The sequence below is a fragment of the Microtus oregoni genome, unplaced genomic scaffold (genome assembly GCF_018167655.1).
Source record: "Microtus oregoni isolate MIOR12 unplaced genomic scaffold, Mior012 000016F_ref0000370, whole genome shotgun sequence".
In the NCBI taxonomy this organism is placed as follows: Eukaryota; Metazoa; Chordata; class Mammalia; order Rodentia; family Cricetidae; genus Microtus; species Microtus oregoni.
Genome location: NW_024543075.1, coordinates 35,153,423 through 35,174,112, shown reverse-complemented (window position 1 = coordinate 35,174,112; position 20,690 = coordinate 35,153,423). Strand labels below are relative to the sequence as shown.

The 20,690-nt window shown below is 44.9% G+C and overlaps 1 protein-coding gene across 1 annotated transcript in view; it reads left to right on the top strand.

Annotated features, from left to right (window-relative positions):
• The first annotated feature begins 6,345 nt into the window (after positions 1-6,345).
• Swap70 (switching B cell complex subunit SWAP70) overlaps positions 6,346-20,690 on the top strand; it is a 62,471-nt gene continuing 48,126 nt past the window's right edge. Inside the window, exon 1 of the mRNA XM_041667081.1 lies at positions 6,346-6,529. Within this exon, the coding sequence (XP_041523015.1) occupies positions 6,431-6,529 (99 nt within the window). The 5' untranslated portion in view covers positions 6,346-6,430. The remainder of the gene's footprint in view (positions 6,530-20,690) is intronic.

Sequence of the window (20,690 nt, the reverse complement as noted above, 5' to 3'; positions counted from 1 at the left end):
CCACTGCTGAGTTATCTAATGTAATTTAATCACCCAACCCCAAACGGTGTGGCAAAAGCCAGTCATGATCCTGTGGCTCAGAAGACTGGCCAGGGTGGAGGGCAGAGGCTGCTCCTTGATTCCCAGTCCGAGGATTCGGCTGGGGTGGCTCAGAGGGCTGGAGACGGCAGGAACAACTTGCCTGTAGTTGCTTCTGGAGCTTCCTCAGCTTCTCTCCTCACACGTGTGTTGTCTGGGCTGTGTGGCTGGAATACCTGGGGCCTGGACTGTATCTCCCCACCCCCATGTAGCCTTTCCATATGACTTAGCTTCTTATAACTAGGCAACATGGTTCTGAGAGGAACAGCCCAGAGTGAATGCTGGGACATATGGATGTGTTGGTTGCCGTAACCAAATAACCGACAAGAAGCCACTTAATGCAGGAAGGACCTATTTTGGCTGTGGTTATAGTTCACGATGGCAGGAAGGGGAAGGGGCGTCGGCTGGAGGGAGCATGGATGGGCCTGCTCATTTTCTTGTCTTGGTGAGAGAGAAAACAAAAAGAGGCCAGGGGTGGAAGAAGCAAGGAGGAAAGTAGCTGATACAGTCTACAAAGTTCCCAGTTGCTAGCCAAAGGCCAGCGGCAGTAAAGAGATCTCGCGGCACCTTTACTTAGTTACTTAGTGTGCGCAGGCGCGCACATGACTGTGGGCACCAGCGGGCCACAGCACTGTGTGGAGGTCAGAGGACAACCTGCAGGGGCTGGTTCTCTTCGTCCACCAGAGGGTCCTGGACTCGAGCTCAGGTTGTCAGGCTTGGCAGCAAGTGCCTTTACCTGTTATGACATCTCACTAGCCCCATTAATAAATAGGTCTTCCTAGAGGCTGGAGAGGTGGTTTAACTGTTAAGAGCCTGTGCTGCTCTTACAGAGGACTAGAGTTTGGCTCCCAGCACTTACACTGGGAGGATCACACTGCCTGTAACTCCAGCTCCAGGGAACCCACACTTCTGGCTTCCTGGCTTTACTTATACATACATGCATATACTGCCTCCCCGCACAACATAATTAAAACATTTAAAAATACATTGTCCTAAGGATAAACAGCAAATAAAGTCTATATGTTAACTCTTGTAATGATACGAGAATAAAGCAACATTAAACGATTCCATTCAAAACAGGAAGGAGAGGACGCAAGACTTACAGTAGCCATTCATCCGCAGACATTCTGAAACCACCCAGACTCCTTTCTAGTTCTCTGATTAATGTCCAGTCTCGCTGCAGGGGATTCTTAGCTCTGTTCTTTGTCTTGCTGACATTCAGATATTTTTCCTTTTCCAAGGAGATAGTCTGTGTTTGCAAATCTGTTGCTTTCTCAGCCTCCCTCAACCCCCCCCTCCATATACTGGGTGCCCCAGGGGCCCCTTTTACTTTGAACCATCCCTGTCATTTTCAGCCTAAATTGACAGGGCGTCTACCAATAAAACTACCTTAAAAGCACAATGAAAGGGGACTGGAGAGGTAGCTCAGTGGTTAAAGGATTTGCTGCTTTGGAAGTTAGAGAACCCAGGTTCAGTTCCTAGGCCCCACATGGTGGTTCACAGCTACCAATAACTCCAGTTCCTGGGCATTCAACACCCTGTTCTGACATCCACATGCATATAAAACATCTGTACGGACAAAATGAAATAAACTTTAGAGCAAACACAAACCAAAAATACCATGATGAGTTTTCTTTTCTTTTTTTGGTTTTTTGAGACAGGGTTTCTCTGTCTCGAAACTTGAACTCACTGTTTCTCCTCAAACTCCCAGAAATCTGCCTGCCTCTGCCTCCCAAGTGCTGGTTAAGATTAAATGCCACCACCGCCTGGCCCATGATGAGTTTTTAAGCACTGGTGTTGAGGGCCAGTCTATGAGACAAAAAGACACAGCCAAAAGACAAGAAACTATCCCTTCTCTTTCTGGATTGGCGGTCAGCTCTGAGACAAGGCTCTCAGGATCGCTAGTTAGACAAGTACTCTTTGAGTCTTAGCACTATTCCCCGTGCGGAGAAAAGCCAGGACTATTTTTCCCGGAGGCTGTACTTTCCTTGAAATGTGCTGGATCCAGCTTCACTGACTGTTTCCTGCTTGGAGAGTCTTTTGTCTTTTGTTGGCAAAGACAGAGGATTAGAGACAGCTTTATTTCTGAACCTGGAAATTCTTGGCTTCTTTTTCATGTGTATGTGGTGTGTGCGCATACCTGCATGTCTGTGTGTATTTGTGTGTGTGTGTCTGTGTGCATGTATGTATGTCTATGTATGGATGTCTCTGTGTGTGTGTGTGTCTATGTGTGTGTGTGTGTCTATGTGTGTGTGTGTGTGTGTAGGCTGGAGGTTGATAACAGGTGTCTTTCTTGATTACTCTCTACCTTATTTACTCCTCATGATTTTATCCACTGGGCCATCTCTCCAGCTTGTTATTAGCTTCTCTACATTTTCCTCAGTTCTGCTTGAAAACTTCCTCCACTTTTTTTTGAAGATAGGGAATCACTGTTTATAGAGGGCTGATGGGTACACGCCAATGTGCTTGGCTGAACAATCCTTTGTGTAATTTAACTTTTATTTTATATTTTTATATTTATTTATTTATTTATTTATTTTTTTTGAGACAGGCTTTCTCTGTGTAGCTTTGGAGCCTGTCCTGGACACTCGCTCTGTAGACCAGGCTGGCCTTAAACTCACAGAGATCCACCTGTTTTTGCCTCCCGAGTGCTGGGCTTTAAAGGTATGTGCCACCAACACCTGGCTAAAGGCAATTTTTAAAAGTTTAAGAAATAGGAAGGATAAGCTAATTCAAAAATATTTAAGGGGTTTTGAGTACAAACAAGCACCCTGCATGAATGAACAATGTCAAACACGGGGTATCTCCCTATGGGTGCTGGGATTAAAGGAGTGGACCACCCTCCGTCTGGCCTTTTTTCCCTGTGTTTGGTAGATGATCTCAGGTAGCCCAGGATGACTTTGGGCTTGCTATGTTGTTGAGGATGGTTTTAAATTAATTATTCTCCTTCCTTCTCCACATCTTGAATTGCTGGTATTACAGGTATGGACTATATACCTGCCTTAAGATTTTTGTAGCTGGGTCGTTACACTGAGACACCCTGTCTCAAAAAACAAAAACAAGCAAACAAACAAAAACAAAAACCCAAACAAAACCCCGCTGTTTATTTGTATGCATGTGTGTGCACATGTATGTATGTGTGTGGGCATGCATATGCCACGCTGAGTATGTGGACCAACAGAGGACGGTTTCTGGAGTTGATCCTGTCCTTCCAGCATGTGGGTCCCAGGATTCAGACTCTGGTTGTTCATCTTGGTGGCTAAAGCTTTTACCCACTGAGCTGCCTGACCAGCCTCTCTTTCTAATTTTTGTAACTTCAGGCAACAGCGTTGCCAAGCTTTCTGTCATTATGTAACAGGTGTCACCTTTAATAGAGCTGTATTAGTTTGCTAGAGGTGCTGTAACAAAATAGCCCAGACTGAGCACCTTAAACCACAGACTGGATGCCTTAAACAGAGATATTCATTGTGGGGTGGCGGTGGGGGATTGAGCTGGGGCTGGGAGGTTGGGGGAGTTAGGGAGGTGGGGACTGTTTAAGACCAAGTTGTTGGCAGGCTTGGTTCTAAGGACTATGAGGAAGAACGTATTCCATGTCTCTCAGCTGCAGGCTGTTTGCTCATAATCCTTAGTGTCCCTTAGCTTGTAGATCTACATTACTGTGATCTCTGCCTTCCTATTGCGCGGAGTTCTTCTCTGTACATGTTTAGGGTCAACTTTCTCCTTTTTCTGAGAACACTAACCATACTGGGTCAGAATGGGTTCTAAAAGACTGGTCTCCAAATACGATGCTCGTCCAAAGTATTGGAGTTAGACTTCAGCATATGAACTTTGGGGAGGACACTAATACCAACTTCACCCTTTCTTTTCCTTAGCCCCCCCCATGATGTTTTGAGACAGGGTCTCTCTCTATATAGCTCAGACAGGCCTTGAACTCACTATGTAGCTTAAGTTACCCCTGAATTTGGTGATTTTCTTGTCTCAGTCTCCTGACTGCTAGAATTCACAGTGTGTTCCATATGGAGCCTGGCTGGATGGCCCAGTGGTTAAGAGTGTGACGGCAGACGATCTGAGTTTGGTTTCCAGTACCACACTGGGCAGCTTACAGCTGCCTATAACTCCAACAACTTCAGAAGATATGATACCCTCTCTGGCATCCTCAAACCTCACACATAAAGCACACTCACATGTAAATATAAAGAAAAAAAATCTTTTTTTTTCAGGAGGAGGCCAGGTATGGTGCTGTATGCTTTTAATTCTACCACGTTAGAGGCAGAGGTAGGCAAAAGGGCTACAAGTTAGAGGCCAGTCAGGTCCTCAGGTCCTTGTGTGCATAGGCTCCCTCCTAGCTACAGAGTGAAAGGCTGTCTCAAAAAACGGGGAGAGGAAGGAAGTTTAGGGAACTAAATTCCCCTATATTGAACCTTCAGATTAGGATTTCTTTCTTCTCTTCCTCCTTCCTCCTCCTCCCCCGCCCCCAGGCACCTCCCCTCCCTGAGTACAGGTGTACACTGCCACGCCTGTGTTAGGGTTTCTTTTTAGCCACTACTTAGGGCGAGCTGAGTGGGCAGAAATAAATTAGAGGTTGTACCTTGTGTTATTTGCTGACTGACGATTTGGGCTGGAATTGGAGAAGATAAACAATAGAAGTCAGATTCTGGGAGGGGAAGAAAAGTCCTGACCGTGGGAATGAAATGGGCTGGCACTCCTAAGGTGGACAAAGTGAGGAAGAGGTGACATCATGGTCCCTTTGTTTTCGTCCCTACCTTCAGCCCTGTGAAATTCTCTTTGACTTTAAGCTCATTGATTCAGCTTATTCCTTTTTCTGCTCTTTCCAAATCTGCTCATGTCCCGGCCCCCTTTAAAAGAAGACATATGTGGACATTAGGAAGTTTATTAACTTGTTTATAGGCAGAGTTTCATGTAGTCCTGGTTGGCTCCCAGCTCCAGATGCAGCAAGAATGATCTTGAACTTCTGAATTCCAAGTGCTGGGGTTATAGGCATGAACCACCATGCTTGGCTTGTCACCATGAGGTGCTAGGGATCAAAGCCAAGATCCTGTGTATGCTGCAAACTCTCAACACCTCAGCAACACCCACATCTTCCCAAAGGAACTTTAAAGAGGAAAAATAAACTACACTTTTAACCTGAGAAGCCCTGCTTTTGACTTTTGATGGTTATCCTTTCCAGAGTGTCTTAACTGGGTTCAGAATTAACAGAAGAGGACCGTGAATGTGAAGTCACTAACCTAGGCAGTGGAAGAGCCTTCTGGAACATCTGCTATGCCATGCTCATTTTATTCGTGGAGAATTTAAAGCCAGGCAGAGTTCAAGTGACCAGTGGTAAGAGATGTAAGTTGAGCAATTACAGTCTTGGGGACACTTCTCTAGGCCTGAATAGGTTCTTTTTAGTTGGTTCACCATTCTCATTGGTAAAATAGGTGGAGTGATTTCCTGGGGTTGACCGAGATTTCCATCCATGCAAGCACAGCCCACCAGCGACAGCAGCATCACTTTGGCGAAGCCTTACCTAAGATATGTGAACTGATGATCCCCAGCTCCTGGGGTTAGAAAGAAAAGTTTGGGCGTATCAACTTCGTTTTACACATTTGTTTAGTATGTATGTGAGTGGGCTGACGGTGGAAGTCAGGAAAAAACTTGCGGTACTTAGTTCTCATTCCACCAGGCGGGGTTCAGGAGATGGAACTCAAAGTCGTCAGGTTTGGCAGGAAAAGCCTTTACACACCCAGCTATCTTATCAGCCCATCATGAACTTTCTAACTCTCTTTGAAACTTGTTGCCTTCCCAGAGGACGCTACAGAGGCATCAATGCCGAAGCAACTTTTCCCAGAGGCTCCTTTTTTGTTTCAGTCCCCTTCCTCATTCTCCCTGATTTGGGATTAAGCATTCCAGGCTCGCTCTGGGCAGATTTGCCGTCTTGTCTGACCTCTCAGGACTCCACCTCAGTACTGAACCAAAGCTCCTGTAGTAACTATGGGACTCCCACAGAGGCCGCAAGGACTGATCACTTCAGTCTCGCGTGTTCCCAGGGATGGGGGGCATTTCTTTCCAGGCATACGCGAGCTCTGAAAATGGCCTGAGTTGGTGTGGAAACCCACCAGAGGGACTTGGCGCGGTGTTTACAAACCCACACTGGACAGAGGCAGCCGTCCGGGAGGACTGCTGGCGGGACGGAGGGGCGGGGCCGACAGGGGGAGGGGACAGAGGGGCGGGGCCTGCCGAGGTCAGGTGACCGCACGGCGGGCAGCGTCGTCTGTGGGGCTCCTGCTGGTGGCAGAGTCGCCGAGGGGCCGGCAGGGCGGGTTAGGTCCGTCGGGGCAGCGCGGCCGCAGCCATGGGGGGCCTGAAGGACGAGCTGCTCAAAGCCATCTGGCACGCTTTCACCGCGCTCGACCTGGACCGCAGCGGCAAGGTCTCCAAGTCGCAGCTCAAGGTGGGGTCCCTGTCGCCGGCGCTTCCCGGGGGGAACGGGACCCGCGGCGGGGTCCGCAGGGAGGGGTGGCTGGGAAGCGGCGGGGCGGCCGTCCACGCGCCTCCTTCTGGCCTTCGGGGCGGTGCGCGGGGGCGGGCGCGCTCCTCCGGCTCCCGCGACGGCTGCAGTGTGCTCAGAGGGGCGCCGCGGGACCCGCAGGGCGTCCCCCTGTGAGGGGTGGCGGGGAGCCCGGGAGCCTCCGCCTCGCCTCGGGGACGCGGAGCAGAGCCTTCCCAGAGCCTTCCAACCCGGCGTTCGCAGAGCTTGGGGCTAGTGAGAGCGCGTGCCGAGCAGCTCGGATCTTGCTGGCTCTCTGCGAAGGCCATTGCTTTTACAGAGTCCTCGTCAGGGCTGCCCAAGGACCCCAGAGGTACGCATAAAGGGACACTTGTAACTTGAGTAAACCCCAAAGTGGCCCTCAGCCAGGAGAAATTGGCAGCCTCTTGAAGAGTCTGAGATATAGAAATAGACAAGAAGAGCCATTCACAGGCATTTTTCAAATATACACATTTTGGATCTGAGTGACTGTTGCTTTTTAAGCTTCTTCTGGGAAGAAGTTTCCGAAGATTGGGTTTGCTTTGTATTTTTTTGTGCCGTAAATGAGGAAGTTCTTTTCAGTAGTGGCTTTTATGCCAGTAGGATTTGGCGTTCTCACTTGTTTTCCTTTTGATCTTATTCATTAAATCATAGTCTGGAAGGGCCGATGGAAATTAGCCACATACTTTTACTTTACAAATTAATATACGGGGGCCCGGAGAGATGGATGACTCAGTGGTTAAGAGCCACTGCTTTTCCAGAGGACCAGGATTCCGTTCCCAGCACCCACGTGAGGTGGCTCACAACTGCCTGTAACTTCAGCTCCAGGGGCCTCTGATGCCTCTTGCCTCTGTGGGCAGCAGCACACACGTTTTCACACGCATACACATAATTTAAAGATAATATTTTAAAAAAGTCAATAGGCGTTTCTGGTGTACAGGTCAGTGAGTTTTAGCACATGTAGGAAGTCACTGTCACTAACTAGGATTTCATCAGTTCCCTCCCACAAAGCTTTGTCATACTGCCTTATCTCCAACAGGTGGTAACTATTGATCTGCTTGTTTTTCTTTGTCTACAGTTTGATATGAATGGGATCTTCTGAAACTGGCTTCCTTTACTCAGATAAATGCCTTAGGAATTAGCCTATCTTGTGTATATTGTTACCTCTAGGTTATTACATCGTATAATAGGTGTGCCATAGTTATCCACTCTCCCTTGAAGATAAACTAGATTTATCTCTAGTTTACTTGTGATTCTGAATAGAGCTGTATGACTTTGTTTTTACTTGCTATTATAACTTTTGTGTAGTGTGCAGCCGGATCTTCTTTAAACCATTCAGATACCTGTCTTTTTTGGGGGTGGGGGGAAGACAGGGTTTCTCTGTGGAGCCTTGACTGTTCTATGACACCCGTCTTAATCAGAATATTTAGGCCATTTACATTTAATGTAATGATTGATATTGTTAGATTTAGGATTGCCATTTTATGATTTGGCTTTCTCTCATTCATTCATTCATTGTTTTTTTCTCTTTTGTTTTATGTACTCAGAATTACTATTTTGTCACTTCAAGGGGAATGTAGAAAGCCTATGCCATGTAAAATCCATTACCCTTTCTGCTTTGTGTGTAACTCATATTTATTGCTCTGTATACATTGGAAAACATCAATATTACTATTTTTTAACTTTCAGTTATAACTTTTAAAGAACCTAAGAAAATAGTTCATGTTTCTTCCATATAGTTCCAGGTTACCCCTCCGTTTGTCAGTATGGTAGTTGAAGATTCTGAGGTGTGATTTGTCCTAAGTTACAGTGTAAACAGTAGCTAGGTTAGATCCAGAATTTTCACTTTTTTCCCATCTGCCTCTGCCTCCCTCGTGCTGGGATTAAAGGTGTGCACTACCATGCCCAGCAAGATTTTCACGTTGTAAAGCCAGTGCTCCTTAATCCCCCCTTTTTCCAACTGAAGATAGAGATGAGACAAAACTCTGTTACTTTCTTTGTACTCCATTAAAAATTTGAGGAAAAGAACCTAAGGGACTTTTTTTTTTTTTTTAAAATTTCAATGAAACCTCTGCTTGCCCTAGAGAACTTCCATTTATTTAATGTCATTGTGTGTGTATGTGTGTGGGTGCTTACCTCTGTGGATCTGGAGATCACAGGACAGTTTCCAGGAGTCAGTTCTGTCCTTCCATTGGGTGGATTCCCAGGGGTAGGCTCAAGTCATCAGGATTGGCAACAAGCACCTTTTACCCACTGAGGCATCTTGCTGTTCCCTTAGGGGATTATTGACAGCAACCTAGGCAGGAAGTGTAAAATCTCAGTTCATAGTTTCAGTCCCATGTTGCTAGCACATCTGTGAAGCTGTATTTGGGCTCTCCTGTGTCTCCTGTGTCTGTCTTTGGATTAATTCAGTTGTGCACATCTTGCCAGTGTTTTGGAACTAAAATATTTAAATTTGAACTTTTTCTTGGTGTTTGAGTCTGTTTCATTGGTGAGCAGTAGTGTTTTGAAGTTAATGTATTGATTTACTTATGTAATTTTTTTTGTCTTCTTTAGTGTGTGTAAAGTACCATGCTAGAACCCAGCATGCTAGGCTAACACTCTACCCTGAGTTTTCCTCTAGCCCCGTTTTTACTTTAAAACTGTATGTGTATCTGTGTATGCGTGTGTTCTTGTATGTGTGGACGCACATGCTACATGGTGCTTGTAGAGGGCAGAGGGTAACCTCTGGTGCCACCCTGCGGAAGGTGTCGCATTGGCCTGAGCTCACCAGTCAGACTAGGCTGGTTGGCTCCTCCTGTCTCCACCTCCTCAGTGCCGGGATGACAGTGCCCACCTCCGTGCAGCCTATTTTCACAGAGGTGCCGGGGATTGAATCCAGGTCCACACACGCTTCTTGCCCGAGCCACATGCACTACCACACAGCCTCTGCTTACTTACTTTTTCATTGTGTAGTGCTGGAGATTGAACCCAGGGCCTGCTGCATTCTAAGCAAGCTCTGTATCACTGAGCTATACTTCCATCTCTATTCTTGTATCTATTTATTTATTTTAATTTAACATTATTATTATTATTATTATTATTTGGTAATCATTCTGTGTAGTCCTGAATGGGCTGGAACTTGCCGTGCAGATCAGGCAGACTTCAGACTTAGAGCAGTCTTCCCGCTTTTCCCTTTCTGGCGTTGAGATGGTGTGTGGTTTATCTTATTTGTTTATCCATTAATTTATTTTAGGTTTATTTATAGTGTATATCCCTGTGTGTGCACATGCACACGAGTGTGCGTGTGTGTGTGTGATGAGTGGACAGTGTAGAAGAGTGGTTCTCTTCTTCCACTGTGTGGGCTCTGGAGATAACTCAGGTCATACCTGGTGGCCACGCACCTTTACCCGCTGAGCCATTTTGCTGGTCTACCTTTGGTTTTTTTCTTTTTTAATTAAAAATTTTGTATTAAAAGATTTATTTTTTATTACTTTTAAATTATATGTTTATGTCCTTGTGAGGTGTGAGTGCATGTACCTAAGGAGGCGGAGACATCAATCCCTGGAGCTGGAGTTCCAGGTACTTGTGAGTGGGTGCTAGGCTTTGGATTCTGGTCCTCTGCAAGATCAATACATGGTCATAACTGAGCCATCTCTCTAGCCCTACTTTTTATTTGTTGAGACAGGTTTATTTTATTTTTATGTGTATGGGTGTTTTGTCTGCATGTATAGTTGTGTACCACATGTGTGTAGTGCCCTCAGTGACCAGAAGAGGGCATATCACCCCCTGGGACTTGAATTATAAAGGATGGTGAGCCATTATGTGGGTACTGGGAATGGAACTTGGGTCCTCTGGAAGAACAGCCCGTGCTTTTAGCTGCTGTGCTGTCTCTCCAGCCCTACTTTTATAACTTAAAAAAAAGTTTGTTTATTATTATTTTGTATGTGTGATGTGTGTGTGTGATGTGTGTGTGTGATGTGTGTGTGTGTGTGTGATGTGTGTGTGTGATGTGTGTGTGTGTGATGTGTGCGTGTGATGTGTGTGTGTGATGTGTGTGTGTGATGTGTGTGTGTGTGATGTGTGTGTGTGATGTGTGTGTGTGTGATGTGTGTGTGTGATGTGTGTGTGATGTGTGTGTGATGTATGTGTGTGTGATGTGTGTGATGTGATGTGTGTGTGATGTGTGATGTGTGATGTGTGAAATCAGAAGCACGAGTGCAGTGGTGTGTCTGTGGTGTTCAGAGAACCATTGTGAGTCTTTTATCTCCCTCTGCAGTGGGTTCTGGGGATTGAACTCATGTCTTCAGGCTTACATTTCTGAGCCCTCTTGCTGGCCTACCTTCGTAACTTTTGGCACAGATGGATGCACTCATGAGTATAGAATGGATGCTTCTTGTGTTGGGCATTGGGCACCGTACAGGTGATATGGTTGAGAGACAGGGAGAAGAAGAAATAGATAGGAGTCTTTACTTTCAAAGAGTTTAAATTTTGGCATGCAAATTAAGAGGGTGTGAAACCATTAAAAAATGCCTATTAGAGCTCGCTGTAGTGGACATGCCTTTATTCCCAGCACTCTGGAGGCAAAGACAGGAGGGTCTCTGAGTTTTAGGCTAGCCTGGTCTACAAAGGAGTTTCAGTACAGCCAGGGCTGTTACGTAGATAAACCATGTCTTGAAAAACAAAACAAAGCAAAGCAATGAAAAAAAGAAAAAAGAGCTGGCTGGAGAGATGGCTGAGCAGTTAAGAGCACTGCCTGCTCTTCCAGAGGTCCTGAGTTCAATTCCCAGCCACCACATGGTGGATCACAACTATCTCTAGTGGGATTTGATGCCCTCTCCTGGGATAAAGGTGTGCATGCAAATAGAATACTCACATACAGAAAATAAATAAATAAATCTTAAAAAAAGAAAAATGTCTATTTACTTAATTCTCTCTACACCCTGCCCACATAAACTATACTGCTTAGATAACTGCCTTATCCTTAAAAGACAAGAAGTCTAGCTAAGAATGGTGGCTCACGCTTGTAATCCCAACACTTGAGATTCTGAGAAAGGAGGATTACGGCAGGTTCAAGATAGTCTTGGCTGTATAGAGAGCTCCATTATAGCCAGAGGTATATAACAAGACTGTTTGAAACAGAAGGGCCGTTGAGATTGCTCAGCTGGTAAAGGCGCTTGCTCCCAAGCCTGACCACCTGCATTTGGTCGCTGGGACCCCATGGTGGAAGGAGAGAAGTGACTCTTGCCTGTTGTCCACTGACCTCCACATGCATGCAGTGGATTGGCGTATATGATATGAAGTGTAGCCTAAAGATAGGGAACACAAACAGTAGGAATTTCATTGGATGGAAGGCGCTCAGTTTGAAACATAAAATCCAAAGAAAAATTTAATAATATAATGACATTATTTTGGTGTTGCAAATACAGACTTTCACTAAACTTGTCAGTAAAATAAAAATATACCGGCGGCTGGAGAGATGTCTCAACAGTTAAAGAACCCTTTTGGCTCTTGTAGAGAAGCTGGGTTCAGGTTCCTAACATTTACATACATGGTGGCTCAACCATTTTCAGTTCCAGCTCCGGGGGATCCAATGTTCTCTTCTGACCTCTGTGGGCTTCTGCATGCCCACAGTGCACATGTATGCATCCAGGCACACACATCAACACATAAAAACAAGTAAATAACTATTAAAGCATGGGACATGTGGTTAGGAACCTTGTGTGGTAATAGCAGCCGCTCAGCATTTCACAGGGATGCTTCCTTGTTAAAACAAGTGTGTGTGAGGTCACTTCAGGCCAGTGGTCTTCCCGCAAGTTTCCAGAAGTCCCCTCCTCCCCACAAGGAAGGGAACCACTTCTGCCCACGTTAGAAACCACCAGCTCCATTAGCCCAGTTCATAATTATATTGTTAAAAGGCAGTTCATTATTTTATTCTAATACTTAGTTGGTGTTGCTCCGTTCCACAAGTTAGAATATAGAGAGATATTTAAGGGATTAAGTTAAGTTCCTTTTTTAAAAACTTTAATCATAGTGCTGGAGAGTACTCGCTGCTGTAATTCCCCTCCAACCCTCCAGCCCCACCTCCCCACTAGGGTCTTACTATATAGCCCTGGCTGTCGTGGGACTCACTCTGTAGACCAGGCTGGCCTCGACCTCACAGAGATTTATTTGCCTGCTTCTGTCTTCCCAGTGCCTTATTTTTTTTAAGGTTTATTTATTTATTATGTGTACAGTATTCTGTCTGCATTATGCCTACAGGCCAAAACAGGGCACCAGATCTCATTAGATGATGTGGTTGCTAGGAATTGAACTCAGGACCTTTGGAAGAACAGGCAATGCTCTTAACCGCTGAGCCATCTCTCCAGCCCCCCATTGCGTTATTTTTAAATGTGAGACAATTTCCATACTTTAGGAGACCTTAGTAATCTGCCCTTTGAAATAGACATTGCTTTTAGATCAGGGTATAAGTTCTCAGAAGTCATAATTGAAATAGGTTTGGGTGTTGGAGGCGGCTTGTTAGTTACCCGGCCACCCAGACTCCCCAAATAATCACACAGAAACTATATTATTTAAATCACTGCTTGGCCAATCACTTAAGCGTATTTCTAGCTTGCTCTTATATCCTAAACTAACCCATCTCCATTAATCTGAACATCACCACAAGGTCGTGGGTTCCAGCGGAGGTGTTTGTCCCCAGAGGCAGCTACTGGCGTCTCATTGACTCTGCCTACTCTCTCCTCTCTCTGCTTGGAACTCCCGCCTTGCCCTATTCTGCTAAGCCACTGGCCGAAACAGATTTATTCATTAACCAATAAAAGCAAAACACAGACAGAAGGACTTCCCACCCAGGGCATATTGTTTGAAATAGAGGGAATACTTACTCTTCTGTTACATTTTAGTTGTGTATTTCTTTAGGTGAGTGTGTGAGCAGGTCACGGTGTATACGCAGAGGTCAGGGGACAACTTGGGAGAGTTGGCTCTCCCCTTCTACATGTGGGTCCCAGGGATCAAACTCAGCTTGTCAGGCAGGCTTCATGGCAAATGCCTTTCCCTACTGAACCATCTCGCTGACCTCGGATTAATCTTTATTCTGCGGTTATTTAAAAACTGTCTTTAATCCCAGCACTCGGGAGGCAGGCGGATCTCTGGGAGTTCGAGGCCAGCCTGGTCTACAAGAGCTAGTTCCAGGACAGGCACCAAAGCTACAGAGAAACCCTGTCTCAAAAAACCAAAAAAAAAAAAAAAAAAAAAAAAAAAAAACCAAACCAAAACAAACAAACAAAAAAACAACTGTCGTCACATTCTTTAGCATTTCATCGGTCGTCTTTTGCTAAGAAGTCTATGTAACACCAGCACACAATAATATAAAGGTTATCACTTAACTACTTAAAAGGAACTGTCATAGTTCATATGTACAAATGGTCTAAAATTCCTAAGACTAAAAAATGGCACTTACAAAACGTAAAGTCTCTCTTGGCTCACACTAGTTCTCTGCCCTTCTGCTCCTTCCAAAGTTCACAATGTACCTTAAATTAATACTGCTACTGTTATGTAATGATTATATAGTTATATATAGTGTTATAGAGTGTTTTCCCCTTAAATATAGCAAACTCAAGTGATATTTTGCACCCTCTATTATAAAGTTTAGTTTGCAATTATGGCTTCAGTGTGAATTACATGTTAGTGCTGAGAATGTCTTAAAATAAGGGTACCGGCTCCACTTCCTGTCTGTTGTTTTTAGAAACAACTCCAGTAAGGATCCAAATAAAATCACTTTCAGAGGGGCAGTGTGGGTAGTTTGCGTCTCATTTTCTCATTGATAGGTACTCATTCTTATTCTCCCCCAGTAGGGTCTCTTCTGTAGCCCAGGTTGGCCTCAAACTCACAAATGCACCTGTGTTAGCCTCCCAAGAAGTGGGATTACAGGACAACCATTAGGCTTGAAATATCTTGAATCAGTTGTTTCTTATTCTTTAACTTGGTGTTGGTTTGCATAGTTTTGAATACTATCTCGTATTTTATTCCTATGCAGGCATCTAGTTTCAAAAGTTTAACCTGGATTGTTAAAGTAATTGACCATGCAAGAGTAGTAAGCTGAAAACACAAGGAAGCAAACTGCAGGGAAGGCCTCGGTCTGTGTGGAGCTCAGATACAAAGCCCAGGTTAATTCTCATGTTCTTGGCATGAATAGCATTGCGTTCCTAATCCTGCCGACTGCGTTTCCTGCTAAAACCATTGTGCTAGAAGCTCTTTATGTTGGGAAACCAAAAATTCTAATTTCAAAAAGCAAGGTTAGGGCATTCAAATCCAAAGTGAGCCTACTCGGAGGTGTTGGAAGGCAGCCTGGTGGGAGTCCGAGTCTATCTCTGCTGGGACGGGAGGACTGAGAATGAGAAGGCTTGTTTGGAAACCTAGCGAGACCCTGCCTCAAAGAAGATAGCATATGTAAATAGTTGTGACATTTCCCAAACAGAAGAGTAAGGCTAGCTTTCTAAATAAAAAGAACACCAGATACGTCCAAACCTTAAAGTGGGTTAGAGTGAGGTGAGGCTTATTTCTGGTGCCTATTTTTTTGCTACAAAATGTTCAGTGTGATGACCTGGGAATTTTGTGCTTAAAAAAATACATGTGGGAAGGGGCTCAAGAAGGGGGGACCTGATGCTGCTTTTGACCTCTGTGGATACTACGCACACACACAAACACACAGTGTACATACACCCACAGACACACACATATACATACGGTGTACACACACACAGAGACACACACACAGATAAAACACTGATGCACATAAAAGAAATAAATCTTAAAAAAATAGGTGTAAACTCTTGTCTTATCGAAGACAATACGTGAATCTCAGGGCACTGTTGGTGTTGTCCAATCACCTCAACCCAGCATTTCTGACCTTAAAACTCAGAGCTTACAACCTTCCTGAGCCCCACTTCCTTTGGGTATCTCTACCACAGGCACACAGTAACGAAGCTACAGGTACCTGTTTTCTAAGCTTGCCACCAAGCTTTCTCATCCTGCCCAGCCGAGGAGTGTCCAGGATCTTCCTCCTGTCAGTGAACAGGAGGAGATCAGAGCTGCTGGGTTCTTTCTCTCTCCTATCTCGCAACAGAAACCGAAGTATAACCTGTGTCTCAGCGCCTGTTATTTCTTCTCATCCCACTCTTCCTTTTTGTTTGAGACAAAGTCTCACACGCTAGTCCACTGTGGCCTGGAACTTTCTGTATAGTCCACACTGGCCTAAAACTCAGGATGATCCTCTTCCTCAGCATCCTAGGGCTGGCAGGTTATAGTACTGAGCTGAAATGGGGTTCTCACTGTTTTGCCCAGGTTGGCCTAGAACTGATGGCTCACAGGATCTTCCGCTCTGTCACCTGGATAGCTGGGACTAGAATATCCTGTAACTTCCAGTCTACTTGATGCTGCAGTTCTCAGCAGTTGAGAGGAAAAACATTTACTAGGAAAAATGCGTATATTAACTTTTGTGTGGAAAGAAGAAAGGTGGTTTAGGAGGAGACTTTAGAAATTGAACTTTGTGGCAGAGTTCCACGTGGCTTTTAGTTCCAGACCTCCTACTCCCTCCCGTGTCAGGAAGAAAAGTAGTAGTTCTGAGTGTAGAGACAGCATTGGGAAGTGTTGCCTTTTCAGTGAGCTGTGGGAAGAGGGGCACAGTCTGCCCTCAAGGAGCAGAGCCCCGCAGTTCTTTCCAGTCACAGGATGATGCACGTGAGTCCAGGTGGCTGTTGCCCGGGAGTTGATAGAGCTGTGGGCAGCTGACCCGGGTCTCAGTGACAGAGTGAGAGCTGTTTGATACAGACTTTGATAGGCTGGACTGGATTAAAATCCTGAAGTCCTTTCTTAGGTGACTTTTCTGTTATTTTTTTTTCATTTAATTACTTTGTGGATGGAGGGGTATGTGCATGTTTTAGCATGTGCGTGGAGATTGGAGGGTAACTCTTTCCACCATGTGGGTTCTGGGAAAGGAGCTCGGGTTGTGAAGCTTGGCATCAAGTGCCTTAGCCAGGAGCCATTGCTCCAGCCCTCTACTGCTGTATTTTATCTCTTAAATGGGGGATTAAGACATAGGGTACTTCTCCCTCTCTCCTGCCTCTTATCCCTGGAGTTTTACTTTTTATGGCTTCTGTTACTCATGATCAGTTATAGCCTAAAATACCAAATGGAAAATTTCAGAAATAAATACTTCGCAAGTTTTAAATAACTTATTATAGTATATTGATTTAATTGTTCATTTATTATTATTATTGTTATCATTATTCAGGCTATTGTTAATCTTTTGCTGGACTTAATTTGTAAATTAAATTTCATTATTGATACATGAGGAAAATATGGTATATTTGGGGCTTGATACTTTCTGGGGTTTCCTGCATTTTTTTTTTTTTTTTTGGTTTTTCGAGACAGGGTTTCTCTGTGGTTTTGGAGCCTGTCCTGGAACTAGCTCTTGTAGACCAGGCTGGTCTCGAACTCACAGAGATCCGCCTGCCTCTGCCTCCCGAGTGCTGGGATTAAAGGCGTGCGCCACCACCGCCCGGCTGGGTTTCCTGCATTTTTGAGGAGCCATTGGATATTAGCCAGAAGGCTGGTTAGGATAGAAGCCTCTGTACCTGAGGTCTCTCCCACCCCATGTGGCAGGCACTATACTGAGTGTCAAGGAATGAGACTGCCTCGCTACATCTCCAGCCTGGTGAATTATGCTTGAGCAGCTCCAACAGTGTTAATAACTAATACTTCTGAAAGTTATCTGAAGTAGAAGTTGCAGTTAAAAGTTCTCTCTGGAGGCATAGCAGAATAAATGGAAAGTGCCCATATGTGTAAGGAGAATCAAAGAAAAGAATCTTGAAAGATTTCAAGTGCCCTTGTCTTAGCCATGTTTGTTGGCTAGTTTCTATGAAGTACTTTATTAGTTTTTCTGGGTTTGTACAGATGGATGAAGGGCCCTGTCATTAAGGAATGTGAACAATGGTGCAAGTCACAGATGAGAAACCTATTGGAATTTTCTTCTACGGATGCCTTTTTTTTTGGGGGGGGGCAGGGTGTCACTGCAACCTGGAGCTCATTGTGGGGCCCAGATTGACATAAAACTCTTGTCCTCCTGCCTCAACTCTCCCTCAGTGTACACTGCCATATCTGGTGATCGCGTTTTTTTAATAATCCTTTCCCAGTATCTGTGCATGCACACATGTGTGCAGATACCCAGGCGTATGTATGTATGCATACACACACACATATAGTATATAAAATTTGAGACAGACATACATGCTGTTATGTAAGTAGGATCTTCTTTTCTGTGCTTTTGTGACTCCCTTCTTGAGCATTGTGCTGGGAGCATCTTTCAGTATCATAGCACACGGATACAAATCCCATCCTTCTCAACACTTAGGAGTGTATTTTGCTTTATTTTACTGGTTTTTATTCATAGATTTTTGAGATGTTTTTGTTTTCCTCCAGCCATGCCCCAAAGCATAGGTCACATCTCTGTCATCTCTGTCCCCGCCTGTCAGTTGTGCGGTAGGCAGAACGGCGGCTCTGCGTTTTCCGGCACCAGACATTGGCAGGGCAAAGACTGAGTCTGTGAGTAATCGATGCTGTGTTGTTGCTTAAGTATCTGATGTTACTCAGTAAAAAGGGAAGCTTATTTTAATCCACATTAGTAAGGCTAAGTATCCCATCATTTATTTGTTCACTGATTCATTTATTTTTGAAGAAAGGGTAGAAATTGATCTTTTTGTAGTACACTCCAAGGTATAAAATCACGGAAATAATAAAGTAGCCGGGCACGGTGGCTGGTGCACTCTTGTAGTTACAGTACTTGAAGGTAGAGGATCAGGAGTTTACAGTCACCCTTGGTCAGTCTGCTGGGCTTCAAAGACTGAGTCTTAGAAACAGAACAACCAATATCCGGCCATCCAAAAAATTCCAACATGAAGAAGAGCAACAACAACCCCTCCAGAATCAACAAGCAGCAGAACAAGAAACAATTCAGAGGATGATCTCCACGCAGTATACATAGTTTAGGGCTTCTTTTTGAGACAGGGTCTTACTGGGTAGACCAGGCTGGCCTTGAACTCAGAGATCTGCCTGCCTCTGCCTTCTGAGTGCTGGGATTAAAGGCGAGTGCTACACACATAGCTGTAACTCCTTAAGTGTAGTTTCCTTGTAAAAGCTACTACTACCTTAACCAAATGTTTAAAAGTTCCTTTATAGACAGATGAGAAAGCTCAGTGGGTGAAGGTGCCTGCTGCCAACCCTGACGACCTCAGTTTAGTCTCTAGCATCCGCGTGATGGAAAGAAGAGAACCTAGCCCCCTCTGATCTCCGTACTTCCACTGTGCACGCGTGTGCCTTCCCCCTCCCGGGAAATGATCAAATGTTGGGGCCAGTGAGGTGGGGCAGTGAAGGGACTTGCTCTCAAGCCCAACAGTCTGTTTGGTCTCTGGGAGCAACATGTTAAAAGAAGAGAAACAACTCCTACAGGTTGCCCTTTGACTGCTACGTGTGCCGTGACATTCACACCCTTTGCCCCATCCCCACTCCCAACATGTGCACAATTAATAAAAAAATAAAGCTGTAAAGACATAAGCCAGACCAAAAATCACACACAGCAGCTAGCTTTAGGCTTCAGATGTCCAGTCTTAACCTGAACTTGGAAAATAGCTTACAGTGTTTAGTTTTCAGTTTGCTTTGTGAGTTCTCTATCTATGCCCATTGCTCATTTTGCTATTATATGTTCCTTTTATTTTTTAAAAAATCTCTAAGAGTGGCATTAAGTAATTGTGGCATTAGCCTTTTCGTTTGCTTGGGTATCTTTTTCCTGAAAGAGAATGTTTAAAGCCTTTTAAGATGAAATTTACCAGCGTTTTCTAGTAAGTTGCTGATGAAGTTGATGAATTCACCCCAAATAATTTATTAAAGGCTTTTCATTTAGAATGTGACCCAGTGGCACCTGCGCAGCACAGTGGTGCATTTTCCCTGGAAGGCATCGAGATGTGGTTGGGGTTCGAGACGCTCCCTGTCTCACTCCCTCTCTTAGGGCTGCTGCGCCCTTGGCCCCACGCTAGTCCTTTTGAGCTGGCTGTGGGAAGACGGGTGTGGAGCTCGGATGCTTCTCTGGCTTCTAATTCTGTAGGCCTTTGGCACAAGTAGCATTTGGAGGTTTATTTGGTAAAAGTGTCTAGGATGGTAATTGGTTGTACTTGGACTGAGAGTTTTGTTCTTTTTCCTTTTTTCCTTTTTGAGGCTGAATAGAATGGAAACAACTTAAAAGGAGCAGACGAGACACAACAGGGATAAGCAGGAGGTGAAGCTGCTGGCAGAAGGGGAGCTGACTCCATGGGGAAAGGGGCAGGACTAATGTTAGACAATGCTTCGAGGCAGGGCATCGACGACGTAGGAAGTTGATCATTCGGCCTTATTGTTAGGGAGAATTTTCTGGTAACTTGCCATTAGCTTGAAATTTTATAAGTCAGACAGGAATTTTCGTGTTTTGAAAAAGATCGCCCGTTATGAATTACGGTTCTGTAATTGTGCAAGTGTTTGGAATAGCGGTCCCCACCCCCTTTTCTCTGTGCTGATCTCGCCCATTGCGCACATCCTGTATAGGGAAGTGTGTGTGACTGGGGGTGCGTTTCAAAGAAGCCTTCAGAATCTCTACATCTTTGGGAGGGAAGAGGGTGAACATTCAGCAGTAGTGTGTTTGGCTAAACCCTGTTTAGTCGCCCACCATCCTTGATTTCATTTTTATGATAGCTGGGGCAAAAATGCTTAAAAGCAAAAATGCAAGCCATGCCCAGAGGCCACACACAGGACATCTCAGAGCAGAGGCCCTGCGGGGTCAGCAGCAGGCTGCCATCAAGGGCCCAGAGAGATGAGTTTCTGGCATGGATGTGGATATTTTATTGTGTAACAATGATTTATTCTTCAGACGAAGGGACAGAGAGGAAAATTGCTTAGCAGTCATGTGGGTGCTGGAGAATGGCCTTTGAAGGAGCGGGCGTCTGAAGTGGGATAAATTCAGCGTTTCAGGCTCCAGCTAGAGCAGCTCATGGCAATCCTTTTACAAATAGGGGCTTGCAGTCTT